Source organism: Piliocolobus tephrosceles, chromosome X (genome assembly GCF_002776525.5).
Source record: "Piliocolobus tephrosceles isolate RC106 chromosome X, ASM277652v3, whole genome shotgun sequence".
NCBI lineage: Eukaryota > Metazoa > Chordata > Mammalia > Primates > Cercopithecidae > Piliocolobus > Piliocolobus tephrosceles.
In genome coordinates this window covers 67,347,362-67,363,212 of record NC_045455.1, presented here as the reverse complement: position 1 = coordinate 67,363,212, position 15,851 = coordinate 67,347,362, and the positions used below count along the sequence as shown (strand labels likewise).

Below are 15,851 nucleotides of genomic sequence, written 5' to 3'. Positions count from 1 at the left end.
TTGGGGCTTACAACTGTAGTCACAGTACTTTGGGAGGCTGAGGCGGGTGGATCGTTTGAGCCCAGGAGTTCGAAACCAGCCTGGGCAACACAGTAAGACCCCATCTCTACAAAAAATAAAAAAATCAGCCAGATGTGGGTACACACCTGTAGTCCCAGCTACCTGGGAGGCTGGGCAGGGATGGGCGGGGAATTGCTTGAGCCTAGGAATTTGAGGCTTCAATGAGCTGTGATTGTGTCACTGCACTTCAGCCTGGGTGACAGAGTGAAACCTTGTCTCAAAAAAGACATGAAGGAAAGACTTGTTAAAAGGAAATTATCGATATTAAGTTAGGATAGCTGAAAGGGTATAAATTCCCTTAAGTGGAATACCAAGGTTGGGGGGATTTAGTCAGCAAAAATTAACATTAGACAAAGGTTAGGGAGTTCAAAGAAAAGTCTATAAACAGGGAAGAAAGCAAGCAAGGTTGTTAGTATCAAAAGGTTAAAGAGGTCCGGGCACGGTGGTTCACACCTGTAATACCAGCACTTTGGGAGGCCAAGGCGGGTGGATCACCTGAGGTCGGGAGTTTGAAACCAGCCTGGCCAACACGGCAAAAACCGTCTCTACTAAAAATACAAAAATTAGCTGGATGTGATGGTGCATGCCTATAATCCCAGCTGCTCAGGAGGCTGAGGCAGGAGAATCCCTTGAACCTGGGAGGCGGCGTTTGCAGTGAGCCGAGATTGCGCCATTGCACTCCAGCCTCAGCGACACAGCGAGATTCTATCTCAAAAAAAAAAAAAAAAAGGTTAGAGATCCAAGAACGAAAGGTTTTAAGGAGAATAAATGTCAGACATACAGCAAACAGTGAGGATGGAATATATATACAGGTTAAAAAGATGGAACATATGAGAAAATGAAGTAGCAGAGAAGAACTATTAGGTAACTTTTAAAAGTTCATTAAAAATGTGTATTATGAAAAAACTCCATGGATTTCAATTTTTTTTGCACCAAAATAAACTCATACTAACTTCCTATATATGTCTGAACATGATCTAGTTTGAGGCAGTAAGAGGGGTAAGGGGTAAGACATCAATTTGAAATGAGCCCCTAGGAGGAGAGCAACAGGAATCCTGCTAAAATTAAAGCAAAAACAACATCAAATTTATGGTGAAGCTTGGGTGAAATAATGGTAAATTCACTGATGCACTTAGAAGTTTATGGGGAAAATGCCCTCAAAGAAATCAGCAGCTTACAAATGGTTAACTCCTTTCAACAAGGGACAAGTCGATGTTGAAGATGAAGTCCACAGTGGCAAACAACATCAATATCTGAGGAAAAAATTAATCTTGGTCGTGCCCTAATAGAGGATGATTGTTGATTAACAGCAGAAACAACTGCCAGTACCACAGACATCTTGATTGGTTCAGCTCACACAATTACGACGGAAAAATTAAAGTAGAGCAAACTTTCCCCTTGATAGGTGCCCAGATAAGCTGTAGACAAGAGCAGAGCTTTCAATGAAAATTTTAAACCAGTGGGATCAAGGTCCTCAAGTATTTCTTCAAGGAATTGTAAGAGGAGATGAAACATGGCTTTCCCAGTATGATCCTGAAGACAAAGTAAAATCAAAGCTGGCCGGGCGCGGTGGCTCATGCCTATAATCCCAGCACTTTGGGAGGCCGAGGCGGGCGGATCACGAGGTCAGGAGATCGAGACCATGCTAACACAGTGAAACTCTGTCTCTACCAAAAATACAAAAAATTAGCCGGGTGTGGTGGCAGGTGCCTGTAGTCCCAGCTACTCGGGAGGCTGAGGCAGAAGAATGGCCTGAACCCGGGAGGCAGAGCTTACAGTGAGCTGAGATCACGTCACTGCACTCCAGCCTGGGTGACAAGAGCGAGACTCTGTCTCCAAAAAAAAAAAGTTGAAGCAAAAGTGGACTGGTCAGGAGGAAAGCTAATGAATAAAAAGTTTTTGGGGATGCTCAAGGTATTATTCTTGTCGACCTTCTAGAGGGTCAAAGAATGATAACATCTGCTTATTACAAGAGTGTTTTGAGAGTCTTTCTCCACCACAATGTTTCTGCTCATTCCTCTCATCAAACAAGAGCAATTTTGCAAGAGAATCAATAGGAAATCATTAGGCATGCACCTTACAGTTCTGATTTGGCATCTTGTGACTTTTTGTTTCCTAATCTTAAAAAAACAACCTGTAAAGGGCATCTAGTTTTCTTCAGTTAATATCATGAAAAAGACTGCGCTGACATGGTTAAATTCCCAGGACCCTCAGTTCTTTAGGGATAGACAATGGCTGGTAGTATCACTTACAAAAGTGTCTTGACCTTGATGGAGCTTATGTTGAGAAATCAAGTTTATATATTTTATTATCTTTTGATTCCATTTTTCCACAAACTTTTAAAATTTCCCCTGTACATGAATTCTAGCAGAAGGTAGGAAATAAGATGGTATATCAGAAGCAGAGAAGAAGTAAAAAAACCAGTAAGACCAAAAATAGTAAGATAGTATATGTTGCCTCAGACTGGAAGGAGAAAGTTATTAAGCTGGTTAGGTGGTTTGGCAAAATACTGGGAATGAGGGACTTAAATGAGAAAATGGATAAATGTAAAAAATAAAATTATAAAGCCAGAGAAAGTCTTCCAAGATGTCATGTGGAAAAAAAGAAATAGAAAAAATAAATGAGTGCAATAACAAATGGATATTTATTATAAGCCTGACATTGTGTAGAGTGCTTTTTATGTATTATTTCCATTCCTTACCATCACCTAGTTTTTATAGATGAAATACTGGAGGTTCAAAAGCCACCTGGATTTTCATCAACAGCAAACCCAGGATTTGAACCCAGTCAATCTGGCTCCAAAGTATATGGCCTTTTACATTATAACACAACTTCCCATGACAAATCCATAAAGTCAGATCCAAATCACGGAAAATTTTCTGTTTTTGCTTTGGGTGGTGGTTACAGAGGTCTGTGTTTTATAATTATTCATTAAGCTGTATATATTTTAGCATATTTTTCTGTATTATGTATGTTATGTTTCACAGACACACCCACACAAATGAGTCTATATATAAAAGGCTGGAAAGAAATGAAAAAAAAAAAAAAAAGAAGAGAAGTTGGCCACAAACAAGGGGCCCTAGGCCGGGCACAGTGGCTCACGCCTGTAATCTCTGCACTTTGAGAGGCCAAAGCAGGTGGATCACCTGAGGTCAAAAGTTCGAGATTAGCCTGGCCAACACGGTGAAACCCCATCTCTACTAAAAATACAAAAATTAGCCACACATATAATCCCAGCTACTCAAAGAGGCGGAGGCACGAGAATCGCTTGAACGTGGGGGGCGGACATTGCAGTGAGACCAGATTGCACCACTGCACATTGCACTCTACCCTGGGTAACAGAGGGAGACTCTGTCTCCAAAAAGAAAAAAGAAGTGGAGGGTCCTAAAAGTAAAAGTAGATAGGACTTTATTTATTTATTTATTTATTTTTTTGAGACAGAGTCTCACTCTGTCACCTAGGCTAGAGTGCAGGGGCGCCATCTCGGCTCACTGCAAGCTCCGCCTCCCAGGTTCACGCCATTCTCCTACCTCAGCGTCCCAAGTAGCTGGGACTACAGGTGCCCGCCACCACGCCCGGCTAATTTTTTTTTGTATTTTTTAGTAGAGACAGGGTTTCACCGTGTTAGCCAGAATGGTCTTGATCTCCTGACCTCGTAACCCCCCACCTCGGCCTCCCAAAGTGCTGGGATTACAGGTGTGAGCCATCGCGCCTGGCCGAATTTATTTTATTTTAGAGTCAGGGTTTCTCTATTACCCAGGCTGGAGTGCAATGGCACGATATTGGCTCATGGCAACCTCCACATTCCAGGCTCAGACGATCCTCCCACCTCAGCCTCCCAAGTAGATGGGACTACAGGCATGTGCCACAATGCCTGGCTAATTTTCGTGGGGGGTTTTTTTTGTTTGTTTTCTTTTTTCTTTTTTGGTAGAGCTGGGATTTTGCCACATTGCCCAGGCTGGTCTCGAACCTGGACTCAAGCAATCCACCCACCTTGGCCTCCTAAAGTGCTGGGATTACAGGCGTGAGCTACCACACCTGGCCAGAATTTATTTTTTCAACAGCTAAAATAAAACTTACCTTTACTTAAATAAACACTGTTATAGAAAACAAACATGATAGTATTTTAAAAAGTGTGAAGGGCCTGGGGATGGAGAATGGGAGAGGTTGTGGCACACAACAAAAGCAAATGATATTTTTAAATACTAAAAACTCTTAGTGGCAACATTTATATACCACTATTCTTATCTAGCCAACTGAAAATTCCTTGGACAACATTTAGCAAAATATCCCAAGTTTCAGTCTAGATGCTCTTAAATGCAAAAAAAGCATTTGTTTTAATATATTTGGAGTTCAAACTTATATTCTCCCTAGTTAATCCAAATTAACGAAGTTTAAGGCACAGCACTGAGATAGCACTGAGATATCACTAAACAAAAATGGAAATAGGACCAGTTCCTCAAAAGATGCCACTGAGTTTTACTTCTTCTCTTCTCTTCTCTTCTGGTAATAAGTAACCTGTCCCCTTATTCTTAATTTGCAGACAAAAAGTCTGATGTTGGACAACTTATCATGGATGAAGTTCTGTTAAAGACAACACAGAGGATCAGTAATCAGGTGGAAGATTCCCAGGGTAACAAAGAGCCACTTAGTTCTGTAAACCATTCACCTTGACTTAGTCACGAGGTTAATCTATAGATAGACTCATAAGCAAAGAGTGACTCAAACATTATTTGGGTTGTTTTAAAATATTACTAATAAAAAATCCTAACAAAGACTATAAATATTTGAGATAAGTTAAAGCAGGCAATAAACAGACAAAAATTTCCTAGAAAACACACATCCTTCAGAAATCAAAACGAGAAGCACTCTGGGTCTGCTAAATATGATCACAGAATAAGAAAATTAAATTAAAATATATGACAACTGAAAAACATCGTAAGTACAAAGCCAAACTGAACTCACTGGTTAAATAATAATCCAAACTTTTAAATTAACTGAAACAAACTGAATAGGGAGTCAAATCCATACTTACTTATCATCCCTTTCTAGACATTTGACTAGAATTGGTAAAATCCCAGATTTTATTAAGTCATCGATCGGTGGATTTCTGTCACTGGATAGCAGTTTTCTAGGAAAATAAATATAAGAAATTAATTGCTATAATTTTCAAACTGTGAAAAGAAATAACAACGTATTAACTTCTAGACCACCAGGTAACACGACTGAGGAATGACACAATTCTCTCTCTGGACAAAGTAGTATTTACCTTGCTGCCTGGACAGCACTCAGTTGGACCACTGGGTTGTCACTTGTGGCATTCTGCAATACCAAATGTAAATTTCAGAAATGAAAAAAAAATCAATTTCAAAATACTTCAAAATGAGAATATTAAATTAATAACATACCTGCAATATAGCTTCTAGTGTTACATTTTGCTTAAAAAGAAAAAAAAACATAGTTCAGCAGTTTATTAGCAAAATCACATTCATTAAATAGTGTACCTGATTAAGTTAAAGTTAATATACTTATTATAAAGTTGGTGTTATATTAAAAATGAAGTTCTCACAGTTACTATAAAAATTAAAGTCACTATAAAAACATGGTAACTTACTGCTTTAAAATCAGCATCAACATCTGAATCTTCTAGACTTTCTTCTTGGGGAACATTTCTCTTTTTCAATAAGTGTTCATCTCTTTTGTTCTGAAAGGCAACCAATAAATGCTTAAAAAGTCGTAAGGACTGCTGTTAATGAAAAATCCATTAAAACGACTTCAACTTTATTAGGCAATTATGAAACAAATACTGAACACATAAGGATAATATGAATTAAACGTGCATACTGCAAAACAATGACAAGGGTCACATTCTGGCTTTGGTAACAAAATTACCTGGCTTGCTTTTACACACACGCTTCATTAAGCACCCACTGTAGTTTTTTTTTTTTTTTTTTTGGAGACAAGAGTCTTACTCTGTCACCCAGTCTGGAGTGCAGTGGCACAATCTTAGCTCACTTCCAACCTCTGCTTCCTGGGTTCAGGTGATTCTCATGCCTCAACCTCCTGAGTAACTGGGATTACAGTGGTGAGCCACCACACCTGGCTAATTTTTATATTTTTAGTAGAGATGCATTTTTGCCATGTTGGCCAGAATGATCTCAAACTCCCGGCCTCAAGTGATCTGCCTGCCTCCAGCCTCCCAAAGTGCTGGGATTATAGGCATGAGCACAGGCCAGCACCAACTGTTTTGGCCATGTTGGTGTGCCTCTTAATCTCTAGGAAAGATTTAAATTTGGAGATGCAATATTTATTATAAAGTCTAGCAAATATATTTCAACTGGCATGCTAGTTTTCATTTACTTATGGCTAATGGTTACCTGCAGCAGTTTATTAAGAAACCAGCTTAATGGGAAGAGCCCAATGCTCAAATGTTGAGGTTTACACATGCTTTCTAGGTGTGGGGAGTAGGAATTCATGAACATAAATGCTGCCTACCCGCCATCATCTCAGATTTAAACTCTTGCTATCTGGCTTTTACAAACAAAAATTCTCTATTAGCAAATCAATTTCCAAATTTCACTGAACTTCAATTGCTTGTTACAGTAACCTGTGCCATTTTACACATGTAGCTGTGAATAAATCACGGATTTTCTCTAAGTTTTTAGTTTTTCTATGGAATTAAAACAAGTTACATCAAGAGACCAAATAATGTCTAACATCCTTTTCAATTTAAAATTTCAAAAGGCATACTTCTAATGTTTGCTATATTTACAAGGTATTTCATTATAACAAAGTTACTGAAGAGACATTACTATTGATGTTAAAATTCAGATAAACTAGAAAATAAGATTCAGATACTTATTTCTATACGTATATAGAAACATGCTTATCCGCATGCCAATTTTTGTGCTGGGTATAAGCAAGCACATTTAAATAAACTGGTGTCTATATATGTCAATCATTAGTAGTTTACCAATTTCCACTTGTATAAGCATACTTCTTTAGTAACTTAACCAATTCTAAAATATTTTTAAATTACAGCATCTCACATTATATAATCTCACATTATAAGCACCTCATTATATATATATGTGTGTGTGTGTATATATATATATATTCAAATCCATGCAGTGATATTTTACATGGTTTTAAGTGGCTTCCCACAGAATATTCATTAAAGTGGGAAAACATGGCAGACAGCATTCTTGACCAAATGACAAAAGGTGTCACTATCAGTGAATTAACAAATCAACACTGTGTGCCTCCTGGGGTCTTGTGTACTAATAAAACATAACTTCTGTGGTATTCCTAACATAAATAAATAACCTGAGAAATGCCAGAAAAACCCAAGTCTGTCATTCTACCACAAAAAAAAAAAAAAAAAAAATAGCCCTATATTCTTCAAAAATGTAGTCATGAAAGATAAAGACTGAGGAAGAGTTCCAGATAGAAGGAGAATAAAGAAACATGACAACTAAATGCCATCTCTGATCTTGGCTTGGATCTTGGATCTTGGCTTGGATCTTGCCATCTCTGATCTTGGCTTGGATCTTGGATTTATAAAGGACATAACTGGGAACCATATGCAAAATCTAAATTGGTTCTATGGATTGAATGGTAGATTTTTACCTAAGTTAGTCTGACAAGTGTACTGTGCTTACATTGGGAAACTATCTGTTTTTATGAAATATAAGTTGTTGTATTAAGGGAATTGAAGCACTGATGTTTGCAATTTAACTGGTTCAAGGAAAAAAATGTATACAAAGATAATAATGCAAATATGAAAAATGCTAGGGAACCTGGGTGCCGAGTGAAGGGTATATGATGTTTCTATACTATTCTCACAACTTTGAACTTCAAACTACAAATCTGAAATTGTGTAAAATTAAAAAAAAATTACAGTTACACTCTATGGTTTGTAATATATATAGAAATGTTTAACATCTCTTGGATTTAATCCATTTAAACAGTTTTAACAAAGTTTATTGACAAGTTAACCCCTACCCCCAAATGATTTTAACACTGATTCCGTTCTATTTTCATTCTTTGACTCTATTTTCCTCTTTTCCAGAGCCTGATCAATCAAGCTTCCAGAGGTCTTTAAGGAATCTTACTCCCTCTATTCCTCCTTTCCAAGTATTTCTGGAATAGAAGAAATACAAAGCATAAATACAACTAAAGTTTCCTACATATACAGATCTCCAATCTGGGGATAGCATTTTATCGTTATATAGGATGTGTGCTGTCTTTTTCGGTAGATACCCTTTATTGGGCAAGGCAACTCCTTTCTGTTCCTAACTTGCTAATAACTTTTTTCTTTATAAGCCATGAATGAGTGCTTAATTTCATCAAATTGTGCTTCTTTCCATCTATTCAAATGGATATTATATTTCCACTTTCATCTGTAAATATGGTAAATTAAATGACTTTCTAATATTAAAATATCCCTGCAAGTCCTGGAAACTTTATTAGAATTTTTTTAAAAATATTCATTCCTGAAATCAATTTGTTAATATTTTATTTAGGATTTTTCCCCTCAATGTTCCTAAGTGAAACTGGCTACAAAGCATCTTTTCTCAGAATGTCTTGGTCTGTTGCTTGGGATCATGGTTTTGCTAGCTTCATAAAATGAGTTGGGAAGTGTTCCCTCCTTACCTTCTCTGAAATCATTTAATAAGGCTGGAATTATCTGTTCCTTCAATGTCTGCCAGAGTTCCACCTGTAAGACTACCTTTTCTTTTACAGGATGGTGGGAGAGGTTAAATTTTTAGCTGTATTAAATTGATTTTTTTTTTTTTTTTTTTTTTGGAGACAGAATTTCACTCTCGTTGCCCAGGCTCGAGTGCAATGGCGCAATCTCGGCTCACCACAACCTCCACCTCCCAGGTTCAAATGATTCTCCTGCCTCAGCCTCCGAAGTAGCTGTTACAGACATGCGCCACCACACCCGGCTAATTTTGTATTTTTAGTACAGACAGGGTTTCTCCATGTTGGTCAGGCTGGTCTCGAACTCCTGACCTCAGGTGATCTGCCCACCTCAGCCTCTCAGAGTGCTGGGATTACAGGAGTGAGCCACTGCGCCTAGCCTCTTTGATTTTTTTTTTTTTTTTAAGATCTATTCAGGTTATCTTCTTGAGTCAGCTGGGTAAATTAATTTTTTCTGCTAGGAAATTGCCCTCTTCACATAAATCTCCAAATTTATCTGCGTAAGTTTTTTGTTTGCTTGATTTTTGTTTTTGAGACACAGTCTCACTCTGTTGTCCAGGATGGAGTACAGTGGCATGATCTTGGCTCACTGCAACCTCCGCCTCCCAGATTCAAGTGATTCTCCTGCCTCACAGCCTCATTAAGTAGCTGGGATTAAAGGCGAGCACCACCATGCCCAGCTCATTTTTGTATTTTTAGAAGGGACAGGGTTTCACCATGTTGTCCAGGCGGGTCTCGGACTCCTGGCCTCAAGTGTTCCGCCTGCCTTGGCCTCCCAAAGTGGTGGGATTACAGGCGTGAGCCACTGTGCCTTGCCTATTTGCGTAAGTTTGCTCATACTTAAATTGTAGATTGTTTGCAAAAATGGCAGTAATTCCCCTTCCCATATCCAGTCCCGTACTGACTGTAGGCATGGCTGTGTGACTTACTTTGGCAATGGGACGTTAAGCAAACAGACTCGAAAAGTGCTTACACATCAGGGACAGGTTCTCTTTTGCTACTTTTTTCCTGAAACCATCCTGTGAACACTGAGCCATGGAGAATGAGACTGCATGGACAACAACCAAGTCCCAGCCAAGTTACTTGAGACCATGCTAGATCATCTAGTCACCAACCAACCCTGCGAGCTGACCAGAGACAATAAGGGAAGCCTGCAGAAAACAGCTGAACTGGCCTATGCCAGAAAAACCCACTCCGCCAACCTACAAAACTGTTAGCTCAATAAAATGGCTATTGTTTTAAGCTACAAAGTTTGGAGTGGTGTATTATGCAGCAAAAAACTAGCTGATGCACTCATGTTTTTAAATTTATGCTGTATTTAAATTAATATGACTTCTAAAATTCCTAGTATTTTGTTGTTGTTCCTTCTCTCTACTTGCTATAAATTTGTCTCGAATTACCACTTTAACCGTATTCTACAGGTTCTGACATGTAATAGTTTTCCTACTGTTCATTTTTAGGTATTCTTAGATTCCATTAAGATTTCTTTGATGCTCAATATATTCAATATATTCAGATGTACTTTAAAACATGAGGTTTTTGTAACTGTCTTATTCTAATTATATTGTGGTCAGAGAACATGTATGTACAACACACTGAAATTAGCTGACACCTGCTTTATACTAGAAGTTCCCAAACTTTCTCAGTTCACAGTGTAGGCCAAAGTACTCATTTGGGAAAAAGAAAAGAAAAACAAATAAATTGAAAGAAAAAATTATTTCACTCTTAGATAAAATAATTGTAGAAAGGAATGTAGTGTTATTTAAATGTTTAAACTGTGGACTATCTCAAGATCTAAGTCTGTGGGGTCTGAAAGATGTCACTGTATTTCTCCCAAAATTAAAATATCCCAAAGACCCTTTCAGGTCACTGTGGAGCCCCATGTTACCTCAGTGCACAGTTTGGAAACTATAGCTTATTTTATCATAAAACCAGTTTCCAAATACATATGTGGTTTTACATGTGTTTATTAGTTAAAATTTGTGAATTATTCAAATTTTCTATCTCTTCTTAATTGGTGTTTATTCATTACTAAGAAGACAATCTCCCACAATGATTATGTCTTTGATGAATTTCCTCTTCTAAATTTGCAAATTTTGACTTTATATATACATACATATATACACACAGAGAGAGAGAGACATTCTATTAGGCATATACTAGTTTAAAGCTATTATAGCTTCTTAGTAAATTCTTTCTTTTATCAAACATTAGGTAACAACCCCTGCATTTAAATTGAAAACATCCTAACATAGACCAAAATATCTATGGCACAAGAACCATACTTCACTTTTTTTTTTTTTTTTTAATTTAAGATGGAGTTTTTGCACTTATTGCCCAGGCTGGAGTGCAATGGTGCGATCTCGGCTCACTGCAACCTACGCCTCCCGGGTTCAAGTGATTCTCCTGCCTCAGTCTCCTGAGTGCCTCCACGCCCGGCTAATTTTGTATTTTTAATAAAGATGGGGTTTTTCCATGTTGGTCAGGTTGGTCTCGAACTCTTGACCTCAGGTGATCCACCCGCCTCAGTCTCCCAAAGTACTAGGATTACATTCGTGAGCCACTGCGCCTGCCCCATACTTTACTCTTAACAAAAATAAGTACAAGCCAAGGAAAAATAATCACTGGGCAGGTTTCTAACGGTCAGATTAATCATTAAAACCAATAACTTAAACTGTCCCTTCACTTGATACCTAGAGATTTTTACCCTCCTGAAAACTGCACTGCAATAAATTCAGCATTCATAAAGGGTATACTTCTCTTTTGTCAAGTGAGAAAGAAGCCCAGGGGTTATGGGAACTTCCCTAACTTCAATACCCAACTAATCCTTAAACACACATATGGATTAGCTGGATTTCTTAAATTCCTTTAAAAATCCATTATTAATCTATTATCTATGTATGTGTGTATTTATCTAGCCCTTTTGGATCTTGTTTTCTACTAGGTGGGACCACATGAACTGTTTTGTAGGTCAAAGCAGTTGACCTACATAGGTTAACTATGGGCAATTTCTTATAATCCAGCTTAATATATTGTTTGAGTTAGTAAGTTCTATATGTTATTAATCTGTACATAAAGTACTTCCTTTTCATTCCCAAATTCTTCTTTCCATCTTGAAAAACTGGCTTGCAATTCTATACCTAAACTTGTGGAGCAAATTTGATGTCACTTCTTTTAAATCTTATGAAAACGATAATTACATTATTTATCAGCCCCCTTTCAAGCTTGAAATAAGTAATTAAATCTGTTTTTATCCAATAATACCCTAATTTTAAATCCTAATCTAGTTTAGGCTTTAGTTCCTTAGGGTTTCTTTTTTTTTTTTTCTTTTAATTTTAGAAATAGTCCAACCCTGGTTGCATCTAAATGCTTTTAACAAGGCAGGAAAACATACTCAATGAAAATTCCCCTCACTATTAACATTTATGAAATGATATTACTGCTGCATGACTACATGGATATTCACCCACAAGTTTTATAAGTTTACGTTTTGGGCACTCTGTTCAGTGTATTACGCTTTGATTGAAACAAATTTTTTAAAATAACACTATTGGTTCATCAATCATGTAAGAACTGACAATCTAATGCATGTTTCTTTTTTCCCTGCAGGATCATTATCAAATAGCTGCTTTTTTGGATACTAACTTAGGCTTTTTTTGGTAACTGAAATTTTTATTGAGATAATTGTATATTCACACACAGTTATAAGAAATAATATGGGCTGGGTGCAATGGCTCACGCCTGTAATCCCAGGACTTTGGGAGGCCAAGGCAGGTGGATCACAAGGTCAGGAGATCGAGACCATCCTAGCTAACACGGTGAAACCCCGTCTCTACTAAAAATACAAAAAATTAGCCGGGCGTGGTGGCATGCACCTATAGTCCCAGCTACTCGGGAGGCTGAGGCAGGAGAATGGCGTGAACCTGGGAGGCGGAGCTTGCAGTGAGCAGAGATGGCGCCACTGCACTCCAGCCTCGGCAACAGAGTGAGACTCTGTCTCAAAAAAAGAAAGAAATAATATTGAGATCCCTTGTATGCTTTGCCCAGGTTACCCCAATGGTAACACTTTGCAAAACTATATTACAACTGGGATACTGACATTGATACAATCCATTTATTTTATTTAGACCTCATTTTACATGTATTTGCGTGTGTGTGTGTATTACATCCCATACAGTTTTATCACCTGTATAGACTCATGTTATCTACCACCAGAGTCAAGATGGCAAACAATTCCAAAAACACAAGATGCAAGCCTCCTGACCTTTTATATGCAAAACCACATCCTTCTCATCTCTCTGACACCCTATATAACCCCTGGCAACTATTAACCTATCTTCCATTTTTAAAATTTTATCATTTCAAAAATGTTATATAAATGGGATCATACGGCATATAACCTTTTTGTGACAGAATCACAGGCTCAGCATACTTCTTCAGAGATTTATATAAATTGTTGCTTGTATCAACAACTGTTGCTTATGTAATTGTTCATTTTTATTGCTGAATAGTATTTTATATTGATATACTGTAGATATATTACAGTACGTCTATTTACCCATTAAAGGCCACCTGTGTTGTTTCTAAGTTTTGGCCATTAAAAATAAAGTTGCTATATAGACATGTATGTACAGATCTCATATGAATATAAATTTTCCTTTCTCTGGGATACATGTCCAGGACTGTAAGCACTGGGTTACACAGAGGTTTCATGTTTAGACAAAAAACTGACAAACTGTTTTCCAGAGTGATTGTACCATTTTACATTTCCACCACACATGAGTGATCAGTTTCTCCACATTGTAGCCAGCATTTGGTGTTGTTACTATTTATTTTAGCTGTTCTGATAGATGTGTAGTTGTGGCTTTAATCTCTATTTCCCTAATAGCTAATGATGCTGAACATCTTTTCATGTGTTTTTTTTTTTTTTTTGAGACGGAGTCTTGCTCTGTAGCCCAGGCTGGAGTGCAGTGGCCGGATTTCAGCTCACTGCAAGCTCCGCCTCCCGGGTTTACGCCATTCTCCTGCCTCAGCCTCCCGAGTAGCTGGGACTACAGGCGCCTGCCACCTCGCCCGGCTAGTTTTTTGTATTTTTTAGTAGAGACGGGGTTTCACCGTATTAGCCAGGATGGTCTTGATCTCCTGACCTCGTGATCCGCCCGTCTCGGCCTCCCAAAGTGCTGGGATTACAGGCTTGAGCCACCGCGCCCGGCCCATGTGCTTATTTAATGTCTGTATGTCCTCCTTTCAATGAAATGACTGTTCACATCTTTTTAAATTAGATTGTTTTGGTTTTTCTTACTATTAAGAGTGTGTGTGTGTGTGTGTTGAGTCAGGGGTCTCACTATGTTGCCCAGGCTAGAGTGCAGTGGCTGTCCATAGGCAAGATCATAGCATACTGCAGCCTCCAACTCCTGGGCTCAAGTGTTGTTTCTGCCCCAGCCTCCTGAGTAGCTGGGAATACAGGTGTATGCCACTGCACCTGGCTCTTACTGCTGAGTTTTGAGAGTTCATTATACGTACTGGATACTAGTCTTTTACTGGATATGTGGTTTAACAGATATTTTCTTCCAATATCTAGCTTGTCTTTTCTATCTTTTCATATGGGCTCTCACACAGCAAAATTTTTAATTTAATCAGGTCCAATTTATCAATTGTTCTTTTATGGATTAGTCTTTTGTGGTCAAACAGAACTCTTTGCCTGTTTCCAGATTCAGAAAATTCTCTATGTTTTTTCCTAAAAGTTTTATAGCTTTGTGCTTTACATTTAAGTCTATAACCCATTTTGTATTTTTGCATAAGGTGTGAAGTTTAGGCTCATCATTTTTGAAAAAGCTATCCTTCCTTCCATTGAATTGGTTTTGTAACTTCGCTATAAATCAACTGGATGTATTTGTGCAGGCATATTTCTGTGTTATATTTTCTGTTCCGTTGTCTTTGTCTTTCCTTCTAGCAATAACACACAGTATTGATTACTATAGCTATATATTATAAGCTTTCATATTAGGTGAAGTAATTTCTTCTTTTTCTTCTTGTTAAGTTTTAGCTATTCTAGAGACTGTGTTTTTCCATACATATTTTTAAATGTTTGTCTACGTCCACAAAATATCTTGGTTGAATTCAATAGGATCAATTTAGGGAGATCAATTTAGGGAGCATCAATGTCATTATTATGTTGAGGCTTCCAATCCATGAACACGGTATACGTCTCTCCATTTCTTTAAGTCTTGTTTCATGTCTTTCATCAGTATTTTGTAATATTCACTGTATAAATCCTGTACATGTTTGTTAATGTATACGGAAGTATTTTATTTTCTTTGAAGTGTCTAAAAGTTGTACTTTTTTATTTTGGTTTCTACATGTTCAGCATACATAAATGCGACTGATGTCTTTATTCTGCGACCTTGCTAAACTCACCTGTTAGTTCCAGGAGCTTTCTGATAGATTCCTTGGGATGTTCTACACAGATAATCACATTATCTGCAAATAGGGACAGTTTTAGTTCTTCCTTTACAAACTTTCATTTCCTTTTCTTGCCTTATAGGGTAATGGCTAGAACCTCCAGCATTATACTGAGTAAGAGCAGTTATGACAGACATCATCACCTTGCTTCTGAATCTCAGGGGAAAGCATTTAGTCTTTCACCATTAAGTATGATGTTAGCTGTGAGGTTTTTGTGGTGCTCTTTATCAAGATGAGGCAATTCCTTTCTATTCCTTTTACCAGAAATGAGTAACTGATATGATCGTATTTTTCTTCTCTGGCTTGTTGATATGGGGGAATTTAGAGTATTTTTTAAAATATATTTCAAACAATTAACTAAAACAAGTACTGGATCTAATCAACCAAGTGGGGCACTTGGGTGGATTTTTTCTTTATGTAGGATCTTAAACCTGCCTCACCTCCAAATCTAATGAAAATAAGGGACTTGGCCGGGCGCAGTGGCTCACGCCTGTAATCCCAGCACTTTGGGAGGCCGAGGCAGGCAGATCACAATGTCAGGAAATCAAGACCACCCTGGCTAACACGGTGAAACCCCGTCTCTACTAAAAATACAAAAAAATTAGCTGGGTGTGGTGGCGGGT

At 37.8% G+C, this 15,851-nt stretch overlaps 1 protein-coding gene across 2 annotated transcripts in view; it reads right to left on the bottom strand.

Annotated features, from left to right (window-relative positions):
- The window catches only part of KPNA3 (karyopherin subunit alpha 3), a 94,313-nt gene that overhangs the window by 24,163 nt on the left and 54,299 nt on the right, over positions 1-15,851 (bottom strand). The window contains exons 3-6 of one of the 2 annotated variants that reach the window (XM_023187314.1): positions 5,675-5,764; positions 5,469-5,498; positions 5,330-5,382; positions 5,096-5,191 (exon numbers count right to left, since the gene is read on the bottom strand). In XM_023187314.1, coding sequence (XP_023043082.1) covers positions 5,096-5,191; positions 5,330-5,382; positions 5,469-5,498; positions 5,675-5,764 — 269 coding nt within the window. Of the gene's footprint in view, positions 1-5,095; positions 5,192-5,329; positions 5,391-5,468; positions 5,499-5,674; positions 5,765-15,851 lie in introns of both variants that reach the window. The other variant, XM_031934941.1, reaches the window with a different exon arrangement.